This window comes from Syngnathus leptorhynchus, chromosome 5, assembly GCF_054491065.1.
Source record: "Syngnathus leptorhynchus isolate UIUO chromosome 5, UIUO_Slep, whole genome shotgun sequence".
NCBI lineage: Eukaryota > Metazoa > Chordata > Actinopteri > Syngnathiformes > Syngnathidae > Syngnathus > Syngnathus leptorhynchus.
This window is the reverse complement of record NC_141199.1, coordinates 17,966,479-17,984,314: the sequence shown is the minus strand read 5'-3', so window position 1 is coordinate 17,984,314 and position 17,836 is coordinate 17,966,479. Positions and strand designations below refer to the sequence as shown.

At 49.4% G+C, this 17,836-nt stretch overlaps 6 protein-coding genes across 14 annotated transcripts; 3 read left to right on the top strand and 3 right to left on the bottom strand.

The window, feature by feature from the left end:
* Nucleotides 1-95: 95 nt before the first annotated feature.
* On the bottom strand, nt 96-4,386 carry yju2b (YJU2 splicing factor homolog B). Of its 3 annotated transcripts, XM_085911985.1 has the most exons (11): nt 4,095-4,384; nt 3,240-3,372; nt 2,719-2,756; nt 2,587-2,640; nt 2,421-2,503; nt 2,235-2,290; nt 2,093-2,153; nt 1,856-1,998; nt 1,426-1,598; nt 1,114-1,255; nt 96-867 (listed from the first exon to the last, which is right to left on the bottom strand). In XM_085911985.1, exons 3-11 carry the CDS (start codon nt 2,719-2,721, stop codon nt 437-439), a joined length of 1,146 nt encoding a protein of 381 aa, XP_085768111.1. In that variant the 5' UTR covers nt 2,722-2,756; nt 3,240-3,372; nt 4,095-4,384; the 3' UTR covers nt 96-436. The 3 variants fall into 3 exon arrangements, with proteins under 3 accessions (XP_085768111.1, XP_085768112.1, XP_085768113.1); XM_085911986.1 differs by lacking the exon at nt 3,240-3,372 and having other exon boundaries at nt 4,095-4,386; XM_085911987.1 differs by having other exon boundaries at nt 96-789; nt 3,240-4,281.
* Nucleotides 2,858-5,390, top strand: LOC147057515 (transcription factor IIIA-like). The gene is made up of 2 exons (XM_085911995.1): nt 2,858-4,475; nt 4,740-5,390. The coding sequence occupies exons 1-2, from the start codon at nt 4,002-4,004 to the stop codon at nt 5,334-5,336; spliced, it is 1,071 nt and encodes a 356-aa protein (XP_085768121.1). The 5' UTR covers nt 2,858-4,001; the 3' UTR covers nt 5,337-5,390.
* A 461-nt stretch (nt 5,391-5,851) lies between these two features.
* Nucleotides 5,852-9,530, bottom strand: wdr83 (WD repeat domain containing 83). Of its 6 annotated transcripts, none has more exons than XM_085911988.1 (11): nt 8,175-9,530; nt 7,771-7,882; nt 7,585-7,660; nt 7,383-7,503; nt 7,152-7,257; nt 7,031-7,079; nt 6,830-6,956; nt 6,649-6,716; nt 6,464-6,572; nt 6,283-6,397; nt 5,852-6,152 (listed from the first exon to the last, which is right to left on the bottom strand). In XM_085911988.1, exons 1-11 carry the CDS (start codon nt 8,249-8,251, stop codon nt 6,009-6,011), a joined length of 1,104 nt encoding a protein of 367 aa, XP_085768114.1. In that variant the 5' UTR covers nt 8,252-9,530; the 3' UTR covers nt 5,852-6,008. The 6 variants fall into 6 exon arrangements, with proteins under 6 accessions (XP_085768114.1, XP_085768118.1, XP_085768119.1 ...); XM_085911992.1 differs by having other exon boundaries at nt 7,585-7,692; nt 8,175-8,190; XM_085911993.1 differs by lacking the exon at nt 7,771-7,882 and having other exon boundaries at nt 8,859-9,530.
* On the top strand, nt 8,360-9,296 carry wdr83os (WD repeat domain 83 opposite strand). Its single transcript, XM_085911999.1, has 4 exons — nt 8,360-8,550; nt 8,671-8,776; nt 8,901-8,998; nt 9,088-9,296. The coding sequence occupies exons 1-4, from the start codon at nt 8,501-8,503 to the stop codon at nt 9,152-9,154; spliced, it is 321 nt and encodes a 106-aa protein (XP_085768125.1). The 5' UTR covers nt 8,360-8,500; the 3' UTR covers nt 9,155-9,296.
* A 90-nt stretch (nt 9,531-9,620) lies between the features above and the next one.
* On the bottom strand, nt 9,621-13,279 carry stx10 (syntaxin 10). 2 transcript variants are annotated; one of them, XM_085911997.1, is made up of 9 exons: nt 13,155-13,279; nt 12,645-12,720; nt 12,494-12,587; nt 12,037-12,131; nt 11,839-11,901; nt 11,674-11,769; nt 11,346-11,452; nt 11,145-11,239; nt 9,621-11,067 (listed from the first exon to the last, which is right to left on the bottom strand). In XM_085911997.1, the coding sequence occupies exons 1-9, from the start codon at nt 13,187-13,189 to the stop codon at nt 10,991-10,993; spliced, it is 738 nt and encodes a 245-aa protein (XP_085768123.1). In that variant the 5' UTR covers nt 13,190-13,279; the 3' UTR covers nt 9,621-10,990. The 2 variants fall into 2 exon arrangements, with proteins under 2 accessions (XP_085768123.1, XP_085768122.1); XM_085911996.1 differs by lacking the exon at nt 13,155-13,279 and adding an exon at nt 12,943-13,130.
* A 627-nt stretch (nt 13,280-13,906) lies between these two features.
* ier2b (immediate early response 2b) lies at nt 13,907-17,578 on the top strand. The gene is made up of 2 exons (XM_085911998.1): nt 13,907-14,121; nt 15,170-17,578. Exon 2 carries the CDS (start codon nt 16,503-16,505, stop codon nt 17,049-17,051), a length of 549 nt encoding a protein of 182 aa, XP_085768124.1. The 5' UTR covers nt 13,907-14,121; nt 15,170-16,502; the 3' UTR covers nt 17,052-17,578.
* The last annotated feature ends 258 nt before the right edge of the window (nt 17,579-17,836 follow it).

The following is a 17,836-nucleotide window of genomic DNA, read 5'->3' as shown; positions in this document are numbered from 1 at the left end:
GAAAGATGAGGAATTGATTTATATGTTGGTCTCAGCATTGTTGTCAAATGTCGCCGTTTAGGGTTAGGTGCGAGGTGAAGAAGAAGCCCAATCTGTTCAGAGTGAGACGTTTACTTTGATACGTTTTCAAATGGGACTATCATTCCAAAAAAGCCTTGGAAACATTTCACTTTGGAAATCCAAACATTGAACAAGCAACGTGACTCCACGGCGGAAAGTCCAGAACACGGTTACCAAATGGTGACTTGCACAATCTGGACTTGGACATTCATGGGATGTTGACCCCACGGCCCCAATAGCCAGTACCAATAGTCTGTCTTTTGACATTGTTCTGTCATTTCCTGTAGAAAAAAATGTTGTTGTTTTTTTTTTTATTTGTTTGCGCCGTTTGTTCCAAATCCCCACAATCTGGTAGAAAGGCGTCGTCAGATAAGGTTCACTTGCCGTCAGAGTCCGAGTCACTGTAACAGGGCACCAGGGAGCCGGAACCCGTGTCCCGCTCAGTCGCTGACGGCGCCGGCTCAGCGGAACCCGTGTCCCGCTCAGCCGCTGACGGCTCCCGGGGGTCCGACTTCCTGCGGATCAGGGGGGTCCGCGGGGCGCCCAGCGCTTTGGCCACGGCCGCCTCCTTGGCCTGCAGGCTCAGCTTGTGGAGCAGAGCCCCGGAGGCGCTCGCGGCCGATGCCGAGACGTTTGCGGCCGAGGCGCTAGTGGTGCCCCCTGGAGTGGAGCTGAACCAGGAGCGTGTGGAGATCTCCTGCCGTTTGCTGCGTTGCTTGGCCTCGTAAGCTGAGTGCGAGCATACGAATAAATAAGCAACTTTGACGTAGCACTGGATGTTTGAAGAAAGTCGGATCGAGTCAGAATCTTAATAGAGAAGGATGACAATGCTGTTGAGTGTTTTCGGCGATACAGATAACCTTAAAAAAAAAAAAAAAAAAACTCAAGTATGGACTGTTTTATTGCTTTGGCGTCATCTTGTGGCCTACTGCTGCAATAGCCTGCTCTATTGCAGCCATTTGGGGCAATTCCAGGCAATTATTGGACAGGGCTGCAAATCCCGGAGCCCTTGAAAATGACCCAAATAAGTTTGTGTGTCTTTGGGAAACTCACAGTCAGGCGGCGTCTGTAAGCTGAGCAGCGCCGCCAGCCTCTTGTCCTGCTCGCACTCAGGCAAGAGCGCGATGCTCAGGTTGGTCCTCGCCCTCACCGCGTTATCCTTCTCCTCTTTCTCCACAATCGCCTTCTTCTCCAACTGCGGCGTCAAAGTACAGTGCTAGCTCAGCGTCCATTCTTTTCTTTCCCAGACCCGAGCACAAATAGTGCTTTGCCCAATGACAACGTTTGTTGGAAAACGACAGAAATGTGACAATCTTGACTGCTAAAAGGCAGAAATTCTTGGATTATCCATGACTGACTCATTACCCTGAACTTCCTGCGCAGGGCGCTGTTGAGCTGGAAGTCGTCCTTCCATGCGGCCTGGTAGTCCTGCAGCTCCACAAGTGAAGGAAGAGCCTTGTTGAGCTTCTCCTTGTCCTTGCCGCCGTGGTCCAGCTTGAACATGGCGTCCGTCTCCAACTTCTCCTTCTCTTCTCGCTCTGGTGGGAAGACAAGGACCACATTCATGTTGGCGTTGTCTTTCTGTGCTTCTGTCTTTCCTTCCTTGCCTTCTCCATTTGCGTCATTCTGACCTCCCTCAAGTCCTGTCCTCTTCTTTCTTTCTTTCTTTCTTTCTTTCTTTCTTTCTTTCTTTCTTTCTTTCTTTCTTTCTTTCTTTCTTTCTTTCTTTCTTTCTACGGGTTCTCTCCCTCTCGACAAGCGTGTCGAATGCTTGCAAAAAGTGCCACTCGCGTACCGGTGGTGAGTATCTGCTCGTTTTCGGCCATGTCCCATCGCTCCTCCTTCCTGCTGGCGCCGCTGACGATGACGTAGTCGCAGGCGGCCGGGTCTGTCTGCATCTCGATGTAGTTGACGCACAGGTGGCACTTCATACGGAACCTGCCGGAGAGGGATTTCAATTTGAGTTAAGCTTAACGATTACATTTCATGACTGTTGCCCCCCCCCACACACACACACACACTTTGCACTCACCTGTAGATGGGCGTGGTAAAGTAGTTGCCCACTTTCTTCTTCTCCGCATTGTACCGGACGCCTGAAGGACAATCAATCCACCGTGAGGACGGACGGGGCCAGATAGTGAGAAAAAAAAAAAAAAGGCCTAGCGCACACGTACCCATGCCGATGTGGTTCTTGCAGCCGTCACACCAAATGTTGTACGGCATTTCAAACCTGCAAGCAGAAAGAAAAATAACTTGGACCACCATGTGCCAAATGTGGGTCGGTAGCTTCAGAGTCACACAAAATGCCTTTTAGTAAGAATGGCAGGTGAGCGACCGTATGAAGAGCATTTAAGACAAACCTGATGATGAGGATGCCTTGGGATAGCTTCCTGGCCCGCTCCCGCAGGGCGTGTGTTTTGTGGTAGCCATTGAGAGAGCCGTGCTGGATAAGAGAAATAAACAAATGTCCAATAGATGCAACAAACCAAAAAACATAGTTGATCAAAAAAGATCGTACTCACTCACCTTAGCCGGATCAAAGTCCGGCGGGTAGTACTTGTTTGTTCCTTTTCGTTCTCCCTACAAGACAACACAAGAGAGTTTGTAGTGTTGGAAACTATCCGCACTTGGCTGTAGCGTGACGATGATCGATCTCACCATGTTGACACCTCTGCACAGCTCACAGCAGATTCAGTCTACGTTGAGAAAGGAAGGAAGGAAGGAAGGAAGGAAGGAAGGAAGGAAGGAAGGAAGGAAGGAAGGAAGGAAGGAAGGAAGGAAGGAAGGAAGGAAGGGAGTCATAATGAGCCAGAAGGTGCCGAGACGGGAATTCTGGGGTGCACCTTTTAGGACAGCCAACAGACTCAAAACATCATTGAAATCTGATTACAGTAACACATGTTCATGACAATGATTGGACGGCTACAGAGTGGAATTTTGTTGTTGTTGACTGTATATGACAAGAGCTATGATATTGTAGCGTTTCAAAGAATCCGGCGACAAACATCCGCGCTTAAGTCAAGTCAAGAGTGAATATTGAAAGCAACACGTTTTGGCTGACACGTAACGTCGACACGGCGAGCAGTCAACTGAATTGTGGCGCAAATGCGAGCTTACTTTCGAGCCCTCCGCCAACTTTTAAAGCTCGTTAAGGTGTCATATTAAGTTCAAACACTTACAAATGATGATGATGATGATGATGTCAACGCACGGGAGGGTGACAGACGACCAGCAGTCGCCAAGAGATGTTTTGCTAACTAGCTTTAGCTAGCTTACTTCACACGATGTCCTCCAAACGTCACCAAAAGGTTTCTTGAAAAGGAAAAAAACGGCGGCAGCGTTGCTGTTGCGAAAGGGCTTTACACTACGAGTACGTTCAAGTTGACTTTAGTTGATTCTAACCACTTGATAAAGGCGAACGTTTTAAGGAGACTCATAGCCGCCGTAAATTGTGTCATGTCGCAAATGTGTACGCTCAAACATGGCGAAGAAATTCTTCTTGAATCTTGAATCCAAACACAGGATTTGGCCCTTCCATTTGAACGTGGTGCTATGATCATTCCCAAACACGATTTCACTTTGAAATGTCTTTCGGTTTGAAATCCTTTCGGTCTTCGTGTTGTGGCTGACGACGCCGTAAATCGCTGTGTACTGTCGCAACTCGTGGTGTTTTCAAAAGACTCCAATGTTCCTTTTCAACCCTCAATGGGTCGTGCATTACTCCAGTCACTGATATGATTCGGGACTTGGTTTTGGTTTTTTTTTTTCACTTGTTTCAAATTTTCTTTTGACTTAAGTGCGTCTATGGCCTCTCTTCTTCACAAAACATCTCTGGTAAGTGACGACACGGGCAACAATAAAAGGGAGGATTGTGGGAAGACATGGCCCGTGTCCGGCGTGACAACGTGTGAGCGATAATCGCAGAACGTCACCGGTGAACGATGGTGGGAACCGCGCAGCCACGCAAGCGCTACATCTGCTCTTTTCCGCCGTGCACGGCGGCCTACGACAAGCAATGGAAGCTGGACGCCCACCTCTGCTCGCACACCGGCGTCAGGCCGCACGCCTGTCCGCAAGAAGACTGCTCCAAGTCCTTCTGCACCCCGCACCACCTGGCCCGCCACCAGCTCACCCACAGCGGCCTGCGCCCCTTCCCGTGCACGGCGGAGGGTTGCAAGCAAGCTTTCAGCACCAAGTGTGGCCGCACGAGGCACTTGGAGCGCATGCACGCAGTTCGCTCGGAGAGCAAGCTGTACGCGTGTACGGCGGACGGCTGCGACGCCGCCTTCAAAAAGCGCCAGCAGTTCAAGGCGCACATGAGCGAGAGCCACACGCACTTGCCCGCCTATCCCTGCACGCACGACGGCTGCGGCTTACGGTTCAACTTCCCGAGCCGCCTCAGGCGACACCTCAAGGTTAGTGGCCGGAAAGTGAAGCCCGTATTTCACTTGCGCTGGGTTCCAGACGCCATGAATTGCTACTGCTAGATTAGAGTGACGAAGTGACTTGACTCGCATCAATTCCTTGGTTGAAATCTGGCAAACATCAGGCGGGCTCATGGAAATGTCAACGATGGTCACTGTGCTCATATGTTGTTGTGAAACTCCTTCTACTGGAGCACTAAAGGCTTTGCTGTCTTTGCCTGTCGTCCCTCCCTCCGTCCGTCTGTCCCTCCCAAGGTTCATCAAGGCTACCCCTGCAACCAGTCGGGCTGCACCTTCACAGGCGCCACCTGGACTGAGTTTGTGAGGCACCGCAAGGCACAGCACCAAACTCGAGTCTTTTGTCCGGAATGCGGCAAGGCTTTCCGGGACTCCTGGTTCCTGGAGCAGCACAGGCGCGTGCATGCCGACACGCGGCAGGTGCACCGGTGCTTGCGAGACGACTGCGGCCGCACCTTCACCACCCCTTTCAACCTGCAGAGCCACTTGCGCTCCTTTCACGACGGCCTGCGCCCCTTCGCCTGCGACCACCCGGGCTGCGGCCGGACCTTCGCCATGAAGCAGAGTCTACGGCGCCACGCCGTCGTACACAACCCGCAGCGGAAGAAGATGGCGCGGCCCAAGAGGAGGTCGAGGTCTCTGATGTCCCGCTTGAGCGGGTGGAGCGACCGGGCGGCTGAAGGGAAGGCGCCCGAGGCGTCCGAGGCCCGCGAGGCGCCCGAGGCCCGGAACGCTCCTGAGCCCCTGGAGCTGCTCCATCTCCTGCGGGACACGGCCCTGTCGGGTCAAAACCCTCAGGAACTACTGTCGGTGGCGCCGCCGCTCATGCTGTAGATGAACCCTTCTGAAAGTGAATAAATCTTCCAAATATATTTGGACTTTGCTTCACTGGAGTGTTCACTGACTGGCGTGCCATCGCTTTATAGGCTACAGGTTAAGTTGTATTCATGTTTTTAATTCAATTCATTTTCACCATATTAGGACGTCCAGCACTCGTTGAAATTGAGCTTGTGCGCCTGCCGGGATGACGACGCCAGTTGAAAGGAAAATGCTTCAATATGGGGATGGGGCCGGGAAGTTCCAAATCAAGATATTTCAAACATGAAATCATTGGTCTAATACGTAATATCAGAGAAGCGAATGACTCTGGCAAAATGACATGGATTCCAGTATGGCTCCTTTTGCACCCACTTATGCAGGCTACACTCACTTGTGCATGGAAGGCATGTTTCTCATGGCCATGGTTTCTTGGCTAAAGCACACCATTATCTATCAGCTTTTCAATTGATGGGCCAAGGGAGGGTTCTTTGGCACGCGATGAACAAAAGGGGAGTCGGTGGAAAGTGGTGTATGGAAGGCAAAACAAAATTTATACACCACATGGTCCACGAGCGTCAAGTCTTTTTTGATCTTCTGCTAATGTGTCAGCATTGGTACAAAGAAATCTGTCGTGGTGGCTCAACCCGGTTCATTTGAGCAAAAGGCCACACCACAGGCGTCCAGGCGCTAAATGGCGGCGGGATCTTCCGGCTCAGCCGCCCACATTTGGACCCGGCCTTCGCTGGCGGTGAGGAGACGCGGCTGCGTTGGATGGAAGGACAAGGACTGGACCACCGCCTTGCCCACCGGAAGCTTCATTGACAGACAACCCTGACAAGGAAATGAAGAATTCAAGTGCGGGAGGTGTTTCCTTTGGCATTTGACTGCTTCTCGGAAGCACGTCCACTGGCAAACGTTTTGAGTACATGCGCTCGCTATGAGCAAGGGTTTTGCCACTGACCTCCACCAGGTCCCAGAAGTAGACGTGTCCGTCCTCGGAGCAGCTTAGCACGTGAGTGTCTTTGCAGGACAGGCAGCATTCCAGCTTGTATCCCTTCATGGTGTGTCCCGTGTACCTGCGGCGGAAAGGCACAACTGAAGACGGCCGCCCCATGAGATGGACGCCACGCCAAGCCACTCACTCTCCCAGCATTTCTCCCGTCTTCTTATCCAGTAGTCTGACGGTGGAGTCCAGGCTGGAGCTGAGCGTGCACTGGCCGTCCTGACTGAAGCATACGCACGTGATGGGACCTGAACAAAAACACGTGGCGCAAAATGACACGCTGGGTGACAAAACCACAGCGAGACGAGCGCAAAGAGGTCTGACTGTTGAGGAAGTCCACGTGGAGCTCTCCCATCCTCAGGTCGTAACGTCTCACTCGGCCGTCGACAGATCTGAATGTTAAAAGCCGACTCAAAACGTTGCTTCAATGGGTTTTCGTGCGAAGAGTCCCGGTGGTGTTCTTTTTTGCTTTTTTTCGTGGTATCGGGCTTGTGAGAAAACCCACCCGGTGAGCAGCTCGTGTTTGGACACCTTCAGGCTACTGACGCTGTCTCGCGCCTCATCCAGAACTTGGATGGGCTCGTTCTTGCGGGACCTGGTGTCCCAGCAGCGCACCGTCCCGTCCAAGGAACCTGAATCAGACGCGAGACGCTTGGATCAAACCGGCGGCCCCGCGACAAAAAATGTTGTGTTTTCGTAGGCCTACCCGACAAGATGACGGTGGCCTCCTCGTTGAACTGCACGCAATTGATTTTCTGCGCCGTGAAACGGTAAAAGCAAAGGTCAAAGGAGAGAGGGGGGGGGAGGAAGGCGAGGCGGAGACGTACCGCGGCGTGCCCTCGAAGTTTGCGAGCCACCTGACCCGTGGCCACGTCCCACAGGATCACCGTCTTGTCCGAACTGCACGAGCAAATGTTGCTGTTGTCGAACGAGCTGCGCGCACAAACCAGACGAGAACATTGCTGCGTTTGCTCACAGCGGCTTTTTGAGCATCGACGCGTTGGATACGTCTTACTATGAATATTAATGAGCACACTGATTGGCCGACGGCGACTCACCTGTCGGCATCCAGCACCTCATACCCGTGGCCGCTGTAGGTCTTGAGCAGCGTCCCTCGGCTGCCGCTCCACAGCTTCAGAGACTTGTCGCCGCCGCAGGAGAGCAGATACTGGCCATCCACTGATGGAATCGGGAGAAAATGAACCACGTGACACCGAGGCGGCGAGCGAGAACAAAGCGTGTTAGAAATTCCATGATCACCGTTGAAGCGCACCGCTCGGACGGCTCCCTGCTGACAGTCGATGCTTCGGAGCAGATGTTGAGGAAGCTGGGGGCTCTGAGGTTTGGGGAGAGGAAATGACATGGCGCCTCCCAGAAAAGGAAAGACACAAAAGGTCAAATGAGTAGGAGAAAGAAGGGCTCTCCTCTGTGGTGGCCTCAGCCAACCTCTACTACGCTGTGGTCTGCTGGGTGGGGCGGGACAGGGGGACACTCAATAAGATGGTCAGGAGAGCGAGCTCTGTCCTGGGCTGTCCCCTGGACTCTGTTGAGGTTGTGGCTGAGAAGAGGACGTTGATTAAGCTGCAATCCATCATGGACAATAGACTCGGAATACTAATGAAAAGTGGCCGTTTTTCTGTGGCATTTCCATTCCCAAAATGTATGAAAATGAAGAATGCTGTCAATCCAAACTCGCATCATTGCAGCTTTCGCGCTCCGGTGATGATGACCAAATGTACTTGTCACAGCAGCGCATACGAGTGCAACATTTCAAAATGTCATAGTCATGATAATAATGATATCCATTTTGATATCCCATATGCAAGCAGCATTATTTAGAATGTACTTACTCCAAACCCGAGGCGTTCCTAATGGAACGTGGAGGCGAATGGAATGGCAAGTCAAAGACGACGTAGTACGTGCTCATGTATTGCGTTTGGAGGGGGAAATATCAACGTCACTTCCGCTAGAGCGCGTGGTGGCTCCTGGGATAATTGCCACTTTTCAAAACAAAAGGTCACAAACCTTTCTTCCGATTTGAATGGATTCCGTGATTAGTCTTCGCTTTTACTTTGAAGACCACAGGAAACCCTTCTCACATCAAGTCCATTCAGTCATGTACCACCAACTGCATTTCAATCATCAAGCTTCCTAAAACAATCGTGAGCGTGTAAGAATGTCCTCGAACAACATGGCGGATCCCAGGAGACAAAACAAGATATTGCGGTGAGTTTCTTGCCTGTCGCCGCAGCTAGCTCAGATGCTAAAGGTGGCTAACCAAAGCGATTAGAGCGCTCAGCTGACATCATTTGCAAATGAAATGGAACACTTGAATTCTTGTGGCAGGTACAAGCCCCCCACTACGGAGTCCAACCCCACACTGGAGGACCCTACCCCGGACTACATGAACCTGCTGGGCATGATCTTTAGCATGTGTGGACTCATGCTCAAGGTTGGCACACGCACACGCACACGCACACACACAACACATAAAGTCTCACACACAAGCCGACAGCAGCGGTATCAATCCTTACGTGATATTTCATAAGCCTATGAAATGTTTTTGGACCTTGAAGCTGAAGTGGTGCGCATGGATCGCCGTCTACTGCTCCTTCATCAGTTTCGCCAACTCCAGAAGCTCTGAGGACACCAAACAGATGATGAGCAGCTTCATGTGAGTGATGCTTTTGGAGTGAAAAAAGGATATGTGTGTGTGTATGTGATGCGTTTTCCACAAATGACCTCCCCCTTTGGGTGTTGCAGGTTGTCCATCTCAGCCGTGGTCATGTCGTACCTCCAGAACCCTCAGCCCATGTCGCCGCCGTGGTAAGCGAGAAGCTGGAAGCAAAGGCAAAGCGCACGGAAAACTCAGCGCAACGGAGCCGAGAGGGCAGTCTCGCTTCCGCCGGTTTTTGATGCTTGATACTTTGGAATACAGAAAAAATAAAATATCATTCATGTCAGGTTTTAAAGTGGCTATTTTTCTGCCTTTGGAATTCGAGTGTCAATTCCAAACGAATTAAGGTTGGAAGACACCTTTGAGCTTTCCAGACAGGTTTGAAGTAGCAAACTAAGCTTTTGCCTGTATGGGACAAATACACACATTTCTTGGCTTGTCAATTAATTCCAAACTAATTAAGGTTGGAAGACACCTTTGAGCTTTCCAGACAGGTTTGAAGTAGCAAACTAAGCTTTTGCCTGTATGGGACAAATACACACATTTCTTGGCTTGTGGTACGAGTGTAGGGTTTTAAGGCCCACTTTGGATTTGACCATGAAAACAAGCTCTAGAAAAGTCATGATGCTTTTTTTTTTTAATTTGATTTTCAACATTTAAAACATTCAAAACAGCATCGATTAAAATGCAATAAAAAAAGAAAAATCAAATACATTTTTCTGCTTGATGACGCTGACCAACAAAAGCGACTGAAATGTTGGACAAAACACTGGAAGAAATGGTAGTATCTACGGCCGCCAGCAGGGTGCGCGCTAAGATTTAAAATGGGACATTCTGGCAGTCGCAACGCAACAACGTAACTAATATAGAAAAATAGATTTAAGGCATCCAGGCAGTGTGCGCCTACAACCAACATGAATGAATAAATAAGTTCATTAGGATTGGTGAATTTGAAGGAGGCACCGTCACTTTTAACACATTATCCCGCCCCATTCTGATCAAAAGGACTTGGTTGCAATACTTCAACAAAAAATACAATAATACAAAATGTTCCTGTAATTTAACCATGTACCTGTTCATAGAAGAAAGTTTTCAAAAATACTGTACGACAATTATAGTAACGTCTCGCAAAAAAAAACCTAACAGTTTCCATGTTTGTGGAATTGTTTTTTTCTAATTGTACAAATGTGTTTGCCAATATTTTATGACTTTTTATTCAAACAATTAAACTTTGTATTCTTTTTTCCACATATAAAAACTTCTTGTAATATTACACGGTTATTCTCGTATTTATAATTATTCTTGTGGCATTTTTCATGCTAAGAGCCTGACCTGTTGAAGAAAACATGACCTTCCTCCCCACATTTTGAGACCAGAGGCAAGAGTGTCGATTTTTTTTGTAACATTACAACTACTTGCATAGTTACATTATTTTTATTTTTTCGTGCCATTATTACTATTTGATCAAATTTGAGAAAATCCTCTCTTCCTCAAAACATGACAAATTTTTTGCAAATTGAGTACTATTTTCTATATATTGATTATTTTTTGTTTTGTCAGAGTAATTTCTTTTCTAAAGAATTACACATTTAATTTTTACAAAACAATTCTTCAAGCGTGAATTCCGACTTTATTCTTGAAAAATGTCCTGACTTGTTTTTTGCAAAACTACAATTTATCGTTCTGACTGAAAAGTTTGCTCTTGTCATAATATTCCAACTCATTTTTCAGCGTTTTCTCAACAAAAAAAATCTCATATTTTTGTGACTATTATTAAAAAAATATTTACTCAAGAATGTTACTTTTTTTTTTTTTTTAAAGTCTGAAACTTGGACTTCCTTTGGCACTCGCCACCACAGCGCCCCTTGCTGCTCAGAGTCCCAACCTGCACGTTGGATCCCTACCGGACATTGCAAGTCAACAGCTTGTTTTTTGTTCCTTCTGTGGGTCCAGGGTTAAACAAACAAAAAAAAAAAAGAGCCCACGGCGTCAGAGGGCGAAGAAGAGGATGAGGACAACGATCATGATGGCCACCAGCACGGCGATAGCGCACCACTGACGCCGACCTGCCCAACAACACAGGAAGCGGTCAAAATGTGCGAGCGCACGTACACATGCGTGCGTGCGTGTGCGTGCTACGTACTACTGGTCATATGCGAGACCTTCTCCATCTTTTTGAGCACGGAGTCCATACGTGACGATGTCTGGTCCATCTCGTCCGCAAAGTCCCCCAACATGCTAGAGGTGGGGGAGAGGAAAAAAAAAAAAAAAGAGACTTAGCGGGTCGCTTCATTTCCATATAATTGCATCGTAGGCAAGGAGGGGGGGGGGGGGGGGGACTCACATGGCCTGCTCGTCCAGTTCGTCGCCAATGCGTCCCGACATGTCTTTGAGGACCCGGATGCTTCCGGACACAAGCTCCAGATGATCGTCCTGCTCCTGCATGATCAGCTACATGCACGCACGCACGCACGCACGCACGCACGCACGCACACATCTCTCAGCCAAGATTCTTTTCCTTGCAAAATGATTCCATCTGAACTTTTTTCTGTGGTTGTTCTTGATTCTACCAGAATGACTGTTGGATGATTCCAATTTCCTCTTTGAAAATAAAAACAACAACATCTTCCTTCACATTGCTCTCATCCTATTGTTGTAGTTGTTCCTGTTACCTGCTGTTGTTCCTGCTGCTCTTGAATGTATCTGGAATTGGCGGACACCAGGTGGGCATCCAGTTGCGTCGAGCGGTCGGCTGAAGCCGGCGGCGCCTGAAACGACATGAATCCATCCTCATCATCATTTGCGTGTCATGTGGGGTTCATGGCGATGTGTCCAACCTGCTTGTTTTTTTTCTCTGCCTGAGCCACAGCAGATGGACTTGACAACTGATCCTTCATCTCCTGCTCACAAAAAAAAAGAATCCGTATGAATAAAAAAAAGAATCATATACATGTGCGTGCGTGCGTGCGTGAGAGAGACAGAGAGAGAGAGTGTGTGTGTGTGTGTGTGTGTGTGTGTGTGTGTGTTGACTTGACCTGCACAGACTTCCTGGTCCTCTCCACAAAGTCTCTCCGCTCCTGAAGCTCTTGGTGGCCCAGGCGGAACTTTCCCGGGTTTGACTCCACGATACCTGAAGCGCATGCTCAGGACGTAAACAAGCATCTACATCCTTGATATTGGGAGCGTTTCTCACAATATTGGCCAAAAATGCTTTTCCTTCTTGTGCTCCGAGTTGTTTAGCCATATTTCAACTTTCTTACAAACGTATGACTTTCTTCACTCTTTGTTAAAATCCCCGTAATACCACAACATTTGCTCCTCCCAAATGTTCAACTTGATTCTCTAGTTCCCTCATGATGCCAGCGGTTTCTGCCAAATGACGACTCTTGCTCACAATTATTGACACAGGCCTTAGGGGCTGACTAATTCCTGGAAGAGAACAGAGCTGGCGTTTGTTTGGCAAACACACGTGACGGAGGTTCTAGAGGATACTGATGGTCTCGCTCAGGTCCTCCAGGTCCCAGTCGATGGCCCGCAGGCAGTTGCGCAACTCGTTTGTGCTCCAGTCCAGCTCATCGCGACTCACCTGAGCAAATCATAATATCATTGCTTATCGATTAGCATGAATGACGGACGGTCTTACCTGAGTTCCATCCTGCAGAAGCTCCTCCCACCGATCAAACAGGCTACGTGCACGAGCCGTAGCCTTCTGCACCTCCCTGCACGCTCGCGAACACAAACATGTTGTGTGAGTCCAACATGTCACTTGCATCGACCAATTTTTTTATTTGACCATCTACCTATTTATTATTTGGAAATCAAACAAACACAGAAGCTAACTTAGCAGCCTCTCGTTAAGTGAGCCGCTTCAAAACACAGTTCTAAAGGTCCACAAATAACAGGCAGGTGAAACAAAAGCCGATATTTTAGGCGGAACTGACTTTGGTTTGCTCAACGTAAACAGAAAAAGCCCAAGAGCAAAAATCACTGCGTGAATTGGACGATAGCGTCGAAGGCTTGTCAGCCACCGCTCAGCCTTCAGCAATCTCCGCTGGGGTTCTGCTTGCCCGGCGGCCCGGCCCACCGAGTGCCACATAGGTCCAACAGAGTGGCTTTGCAGAGTTTTAAATGGGCTTTTATTGCTTTTTCTCACCCTTTCACGACGAAAAACGGGTCCTCCAGCGACATGCTGTTACTTCCGGGTGCGTCACGCTGCCGCGCAAGCGCACTGGCCGCGCTTCATTGAGCAGCAGGCTGTCACATTCTTTCCATAGATCGTGAGACAGACAGACAGACAGACAGACAGACAGAGCGAGAAGAGAGACAGACAGACAGCGAGAGAGAGAGAGAGAGAGAGAGAGAGAGAGAGAGAGAGAGAGAGAGAGAGAGAGAGAGAGAGAGAGAGAGAGAGAGAGAGAGAGAGAGAGAGAGAGAGAAAAACCATAAAATAGCAAGAATAATAATGCCATGTAAAATGCCAGTGATGCCATAGCAACCGAAATCGGGGGGGGGACACCGTGGACAACGAATCAATAACAAATATTATGACACGGCAAAAATATAGGCCACAAAATAGAAAACTGACAAGATGTTTCAAAATAATATTTTATAATCAATAACAAAGCCATCGTACTTGATGTAAAAAAATACAAATGCCGTGGATATAGATATATACTATGACAATTATGTCACAAATAAAATACAATTCTGTCAGTTGAACGGTTCTAGATTTATTTCGAACAGTGTGCTTCCCACAAAAGTCCCCAGTCTAAAAGCTTGTGTTCAATTAATTTCAGCTTGACAAAACTTGTGTTTTTATCCCTGACAACTGAAGGCGTGAACGCTGAATCATTCCTGGCACAGAAATGTTCTTGTTGCTACATTTGAGCTGCTTTGTTTCCCTTCCTACTTTTGTGCCACCGGAGCAAAGTCAAACACAACACTGCTGAGGACACCCCAAAAAAAGGGAGGAAAAAGGTGCCCAAAGCCAGGACGTAACGTGGAGGGAGCACTATATAAATAGAGCCGGTGATCCTTTCCCTCACGGTGTCTCCAAGTGCTCCTTGTATGGATGACCTACTTTACGGTGTGAAGGAGCAGCAGCAACATCACACAGCTTGGTAAGCTGCTTTCCACACAAAACCAAAAACATTCTTTGACTAGAGCTGCTGTGCCGCACGTGTGCAGCTCAACGACGCACTTGACATCGAAATAAGAACAATCAAGCGCAATTTCAAGTCATTCTTACCAAGTATTCCAGAAGTACACTGTTGTACTCGGTCAACTTGTGTTTTTATACAGCCAAGGACACACACATACACACACACACACAAACATTCCTTGCCAACCATTTGGCCTCAGGCGGCGGCATTGCAACTACGCACGCACGCACGCACGCACGCACGCGCGCACACACAAACACACGCACACGGCGTCACCATAGTGACCAGTCGGGCGCCGACACCAAGCGAGGTCACAGTGACTTTTTTTTTCGCCGTTCAAATGTAAGAATGGTGCTGGCAGATACAGATTGTCAGCATTCCAAAACAAAATGTGTCTTGTTTATTTCAAAACAAGTTGGAATTCCATGGAAAATGAATCCAGCTATTTATTCCATGGATTAGCAACAGACATAACAAAATGTCCAGGAAAAATGAATGGCAACGTGATGATCCAATCCTCACCGGCACCTCTGCCGACCTGAGGCACCGGGCAGGAGCTCAATAACAAATCAAGGCAAACAAATAATGGCACTAAAATGCTACGGAAAACAAAGCGACTGGCAATACAATTGGGAAATAGAAAAAGAGCATTTTACAAGGATGAATAAATAATTGGTGACTGTGAATACAAAAATGATTGCCATGGCAACAAGGGCAAAAAAGCATTTACTAAGTTATTTTTCAAATATAAAAGTAATGCCATATAACGGACGACATAAAAAAACATGATCATTATTGTCGTTATGAGCATGAACTTTCACGGGGTGCCTACAAGTTTCAAAGATGAAATGATAACTCCAGAGGTTATTGGGCGCTACGATAGATAATACCATAAAAGTACAAAATAGCTGGGCATTCGGTGACAGTATGAATGCTATGGGTGAGTTTACATAACACGTGTTGCCTGGCGTGTATTAGCGTGTCTATTTTTGCATCTGTGTGGCAGAATAGCACACATACCAAAATGCAGGGATGCAGCGGCAGCGGCAGCGGCGGCAGCGGCAGCGGCAGCGGCGGCAGCGGCAGCAGCGGCGGCGGCAGCGGCGGCAGCCGCAGCGGCAGCCGCAGCAGCGGCAGCAGCACACACAGATGGCAAGAGTTTGAATCATCCATACTCTTTTGTTTGGTTTGTTCGGGTTAAAAAAAAGAAAAGAAAAAACATTATGACTCAAAAGGTCAACAATATTTAAGGGTTAAATATTCAGGTATGGACTTTTTCACTTTTTCTGAAAAAGCGCACTTGAAAATCAACTGCAGTTGTAACAGTGAACATTTCCACCGGACGGTGAAGGCGTCGTGATATGACGTGTCTTTTGACCCGCCCGCCGCCCGGTAACCTTGGTAACCTCGGTAACCTGACTAACCTTGTTTCCACCGGCCGCCGCCCCATATATGGTGTTCTGGTGACGTCAGTACAGCTGGTGAGGGAGAAAGAGCGAGCGTACTGAGGGGGAGGGGCAATGACGTCCTGCTTTTCCACTGCGCGTATTTCCCCCTCCCTCCCTCCCTCCCTCCCTCCCTCCCTCCCTCCCTCCACAGCCACCACGGGATTTTACAACCGGATACGCCTTATATGGCAGGGGAGTGACGTATGAGTCATACGTGTGTATGTGTGTGCGCGCGCGAGAAACTCCAGTGAAATTTGAGACGCTTCTTTTTTTTTCCCCCTCTCACTTCCTCACCCACACGCAAATTCTATGAGCTGTGCCGAGTTACCAGAAGATAAACATGTGACATCATTCGGCGAAACTACACTTTGAACCCTCATAAAGTCATGTCAAAAATATTCAACGTCGGTCCCCATGATCTCGTTATTGTGTAAAAACGGCTTTCTAGGTCATTCTTTGACACGTCATCTAATGATCAATATATGACAAGTCTTTTGCCTTTACAATTCACTAAGCTTTTGTGAAGCGCGCAATGCGGAAGAGAAACTAAAAGTCGAGAAGGGTGAGAAAACGGGCTAGACGGAACAGATGGCGCGCGTGCGTGCGTGCGTGCGTGCATGCATGTTGTGTGAGTGTATTGCGTGCGCGCGCGCGCGTGTGTGCGCGTGTGCGGCAGGTGTGGGCGGTGCCTGCTTTGTCACTGGCTGAGGAATTCGGCGTGACGTCAGAGAGTAGATAAACGGCCTCCCTGCCTCTGACGCTCAATTCTACGCGCGGCAGCTCAGCGTTGCAATCGAAGGCGTCCCGAACCGAGAGCGAAACTTTTAAAACTTGTATTTGAGAATTTGGTCAGTCCGCTTCGTGACAAGACGGAAGTAAGATCTCGAAACAATGAGTGACACCACAACAACGGATACAACAATGGAAGTGAACGCGGAGGCCCGGCGGATTCTGGCCGTGTCCATAAGCAAGTTGTACGCGTCCCGGAGCCAGCGAGGTGGACTGAGACTTCACCGGAGCCTCCTGCTCTCTCTGGTCATGCGCTCCGCCCGGGACATTTACCACTCATCGGCGCCTCCGGCCGAGCCCATGGAGACGAGCCCCGAAGAGCCGGCTCAGCTCGACCTGGAGTCGGACGAGCCCCCCGCCGAGTTGAGCTCGACGGCAGGGGGAGGTGCGCACCAGGAGCCCGAGGGGGAGGAGGAAGAGCCTGCCGAGGACAAAGAAAACCGGAGCCCGAACAGGCGCTCCAGGAAGCGGCGGGGGAAGACTTCAGTGGCGCCCCACTTCCTCCCCAGTAAGAGGGCGAGGCTGGAGCCCGGGGAGGAGCGGCACGCCGCGCCGCCGCCGCCGCCGCCACCGCTACCGACCAGCTGCCGAATGGGCCCCGCCGAGTCCCTCACGTCGTTCTCCCTGAACCGGGTTATACCGGCTTGCTGAGAAGGCGCGCCGCGCGCGACACGGAGGCTCCACAGGACTTGGAGCGCTGTTTCCGCCTGCACACTCGGAAGAAGGGGGCCTGGAGGCCACATCGACTGTCCCGGGACGGGAATGTTCCCCAGCGGACACGAACGTGGAGGATCTTCGCTCCGGATCGAACGAGCGACCCAATAGACGCACGCCGTGGACCGTCCACGAGCCAGGACAAATACGCGCAGTGACTCATGGCGGGCGGAGGAAGTGAGGTGTTGACCCGAGCGACACACTCGCACAAGCACGCCACGCCACGCCACACCGCTGTGTGGACTGACGACGGACGGAGGGACGGACGGACGGAGGGAGGGAGGGACGCACGACACGGTGCTACCAAAACAAAAAGAAGAGGCTGTTTTGCATGGACTTTTTGTGTCTTCCATCAATGTGAAAATGACCTCATATACCTCACATATGTAAGGCTGCTTTCTTTGGTGATGTTCATAATAAATGTGTTGAAATAAGCACCTCTCTGCTAGTTATTGTTGTCCAGACAGGATGTTGCCAATGTGGGTCAATCCCTCCCGGCGCCAGAAGGCCTTCTCTAATCACACTCACACGCAAATCACACCACTTCCTGTGGATTACAACAGAATTATGAATCACGTCCTGCCGGCGTGATCCCACAACACACCGGCAAGCCACTTCATTTGGTCCACCTTCTCATCAAAGCCAATGCACCTTTCCAATCTCTTGCGGAGGGACGGTCAGTAACATGGCAGACAAAATCAATGACTAGCCCCAACATATTT

What these genes read in the sequence shown, in the direction of transcription:
- yju2b (XM_085911986.1), bottom strand. An exon ending in CCCTGCGCAGGAAGTTCAGG is followed by an intron (nt 1,256 to 1,425) that starts GTAATGAGTCAG and finishes TTGACGCCGCAG; the next exon opens with TTGGAGAAGAAGGCGATTGT. An exon ending in CTTACAGACGCCGCCTGACT is followed by an intron (nt 868 to 1,113) that starts GTGAGTTTCCCA and finishes TTCTCTATTAAG; the next exon opens with ATTCTGACTCGATCCGACTT.
- LOC147057515 (XM_085911995.1), top strand. Translation starts at nt 4,002, where the DNA reads ATGGTGGGAACCGCGCAGCCACGCAAGCGCTACATCTGCTCTTTTCCG. An exon ending in GCCTCAGGCGACACCTCAAG is followed by an intron (nt 4,476 to 4,739) that starts GTTAGTGGCCGG and finishes GTCCCTCCCAAG; the next exon opens with GTTCATCAAGGCTACCCCTG.
- wdr83 (XM_085911988.1), bottom strand. Translation starts at nt 8,251, where the DNA reads ATGAGCACGTACTACGTCGTCTTTGACTTGCCATTCCATTCGCCTCCA. An exon ending in AGGAACGCCTCGGGTTTGGA is followed by an intron (nt 7,883 to 8,174) that starts GTAAGTACATTC and finishes TCCTCTTCTCAG; the next exon opens with CCACAACCTCAACAGAGTCC. An exon ending in CCGAGCGGTGCGCTTCAACG is followed by an intron (nt 7,504 to 7,584) that starts GTGATCATGGAA and finishes CGATTCCATCAG; the next exon opens with TGGATGGCCAGTATCTGCTC.
- wdr83os (XM_085911999.1), top strand. Translation starts at nt 8,501, where the DNA reads ATGTCCTCGAACAACATGGCGGATCCCAGGAGACAAAACAAGATATTG. An exon ending in TGTGTGGACTCATGCTCAAG is followed by an intron (nt 8,777 to 8,900) that starts GTTGGCACACGC and finishes TGGACCTTGAAG; the next exon opens with CTGAAGTGGTGCGCATGGAT. An exon ending in CAGATGATGAGCAGCTTCAT is followed by an intron (nt 8,999 to 9,087) that starts GTGAGTGATGCT and finishes TGGGTGTTGCAG; the next exon opens with GTTGTCCATCTCAGCCGTGG.
- stx10 (XM_085911996.1), bottom strand. Translation starts at nt 13,097, where the DNA reads ATGTGGCACTCGGTGGGCCGGGCCGCCGGGCAAGCAGAACCCCAGCGG. An exon ending in TTCTGCAGGATGGAACTCAG is followed by an intron (nt 12,588 to 12,644) that starts GTAAGACCGTCC and finishes TGATTTGCTCAG; the next exon opens with GTGAGTCGCGATGAGCTGGA. An exon ending in GGACCAGGAAGTCTGTGCAG is followed by an intron (nt 11,902 to 12,036) that starts GTCAAGTCAACA and finishes TTTTGTGAGCAG; the next exon opens with GAGATGAAGGATCAGTTGTC.
- ier2b (XM_085911998.1), top strand. Translation starts at nt 16,503, where the DNA reads ATGAGTGACACCACAACAACGGATACAACAATGGAAGTGAACGCGGAG.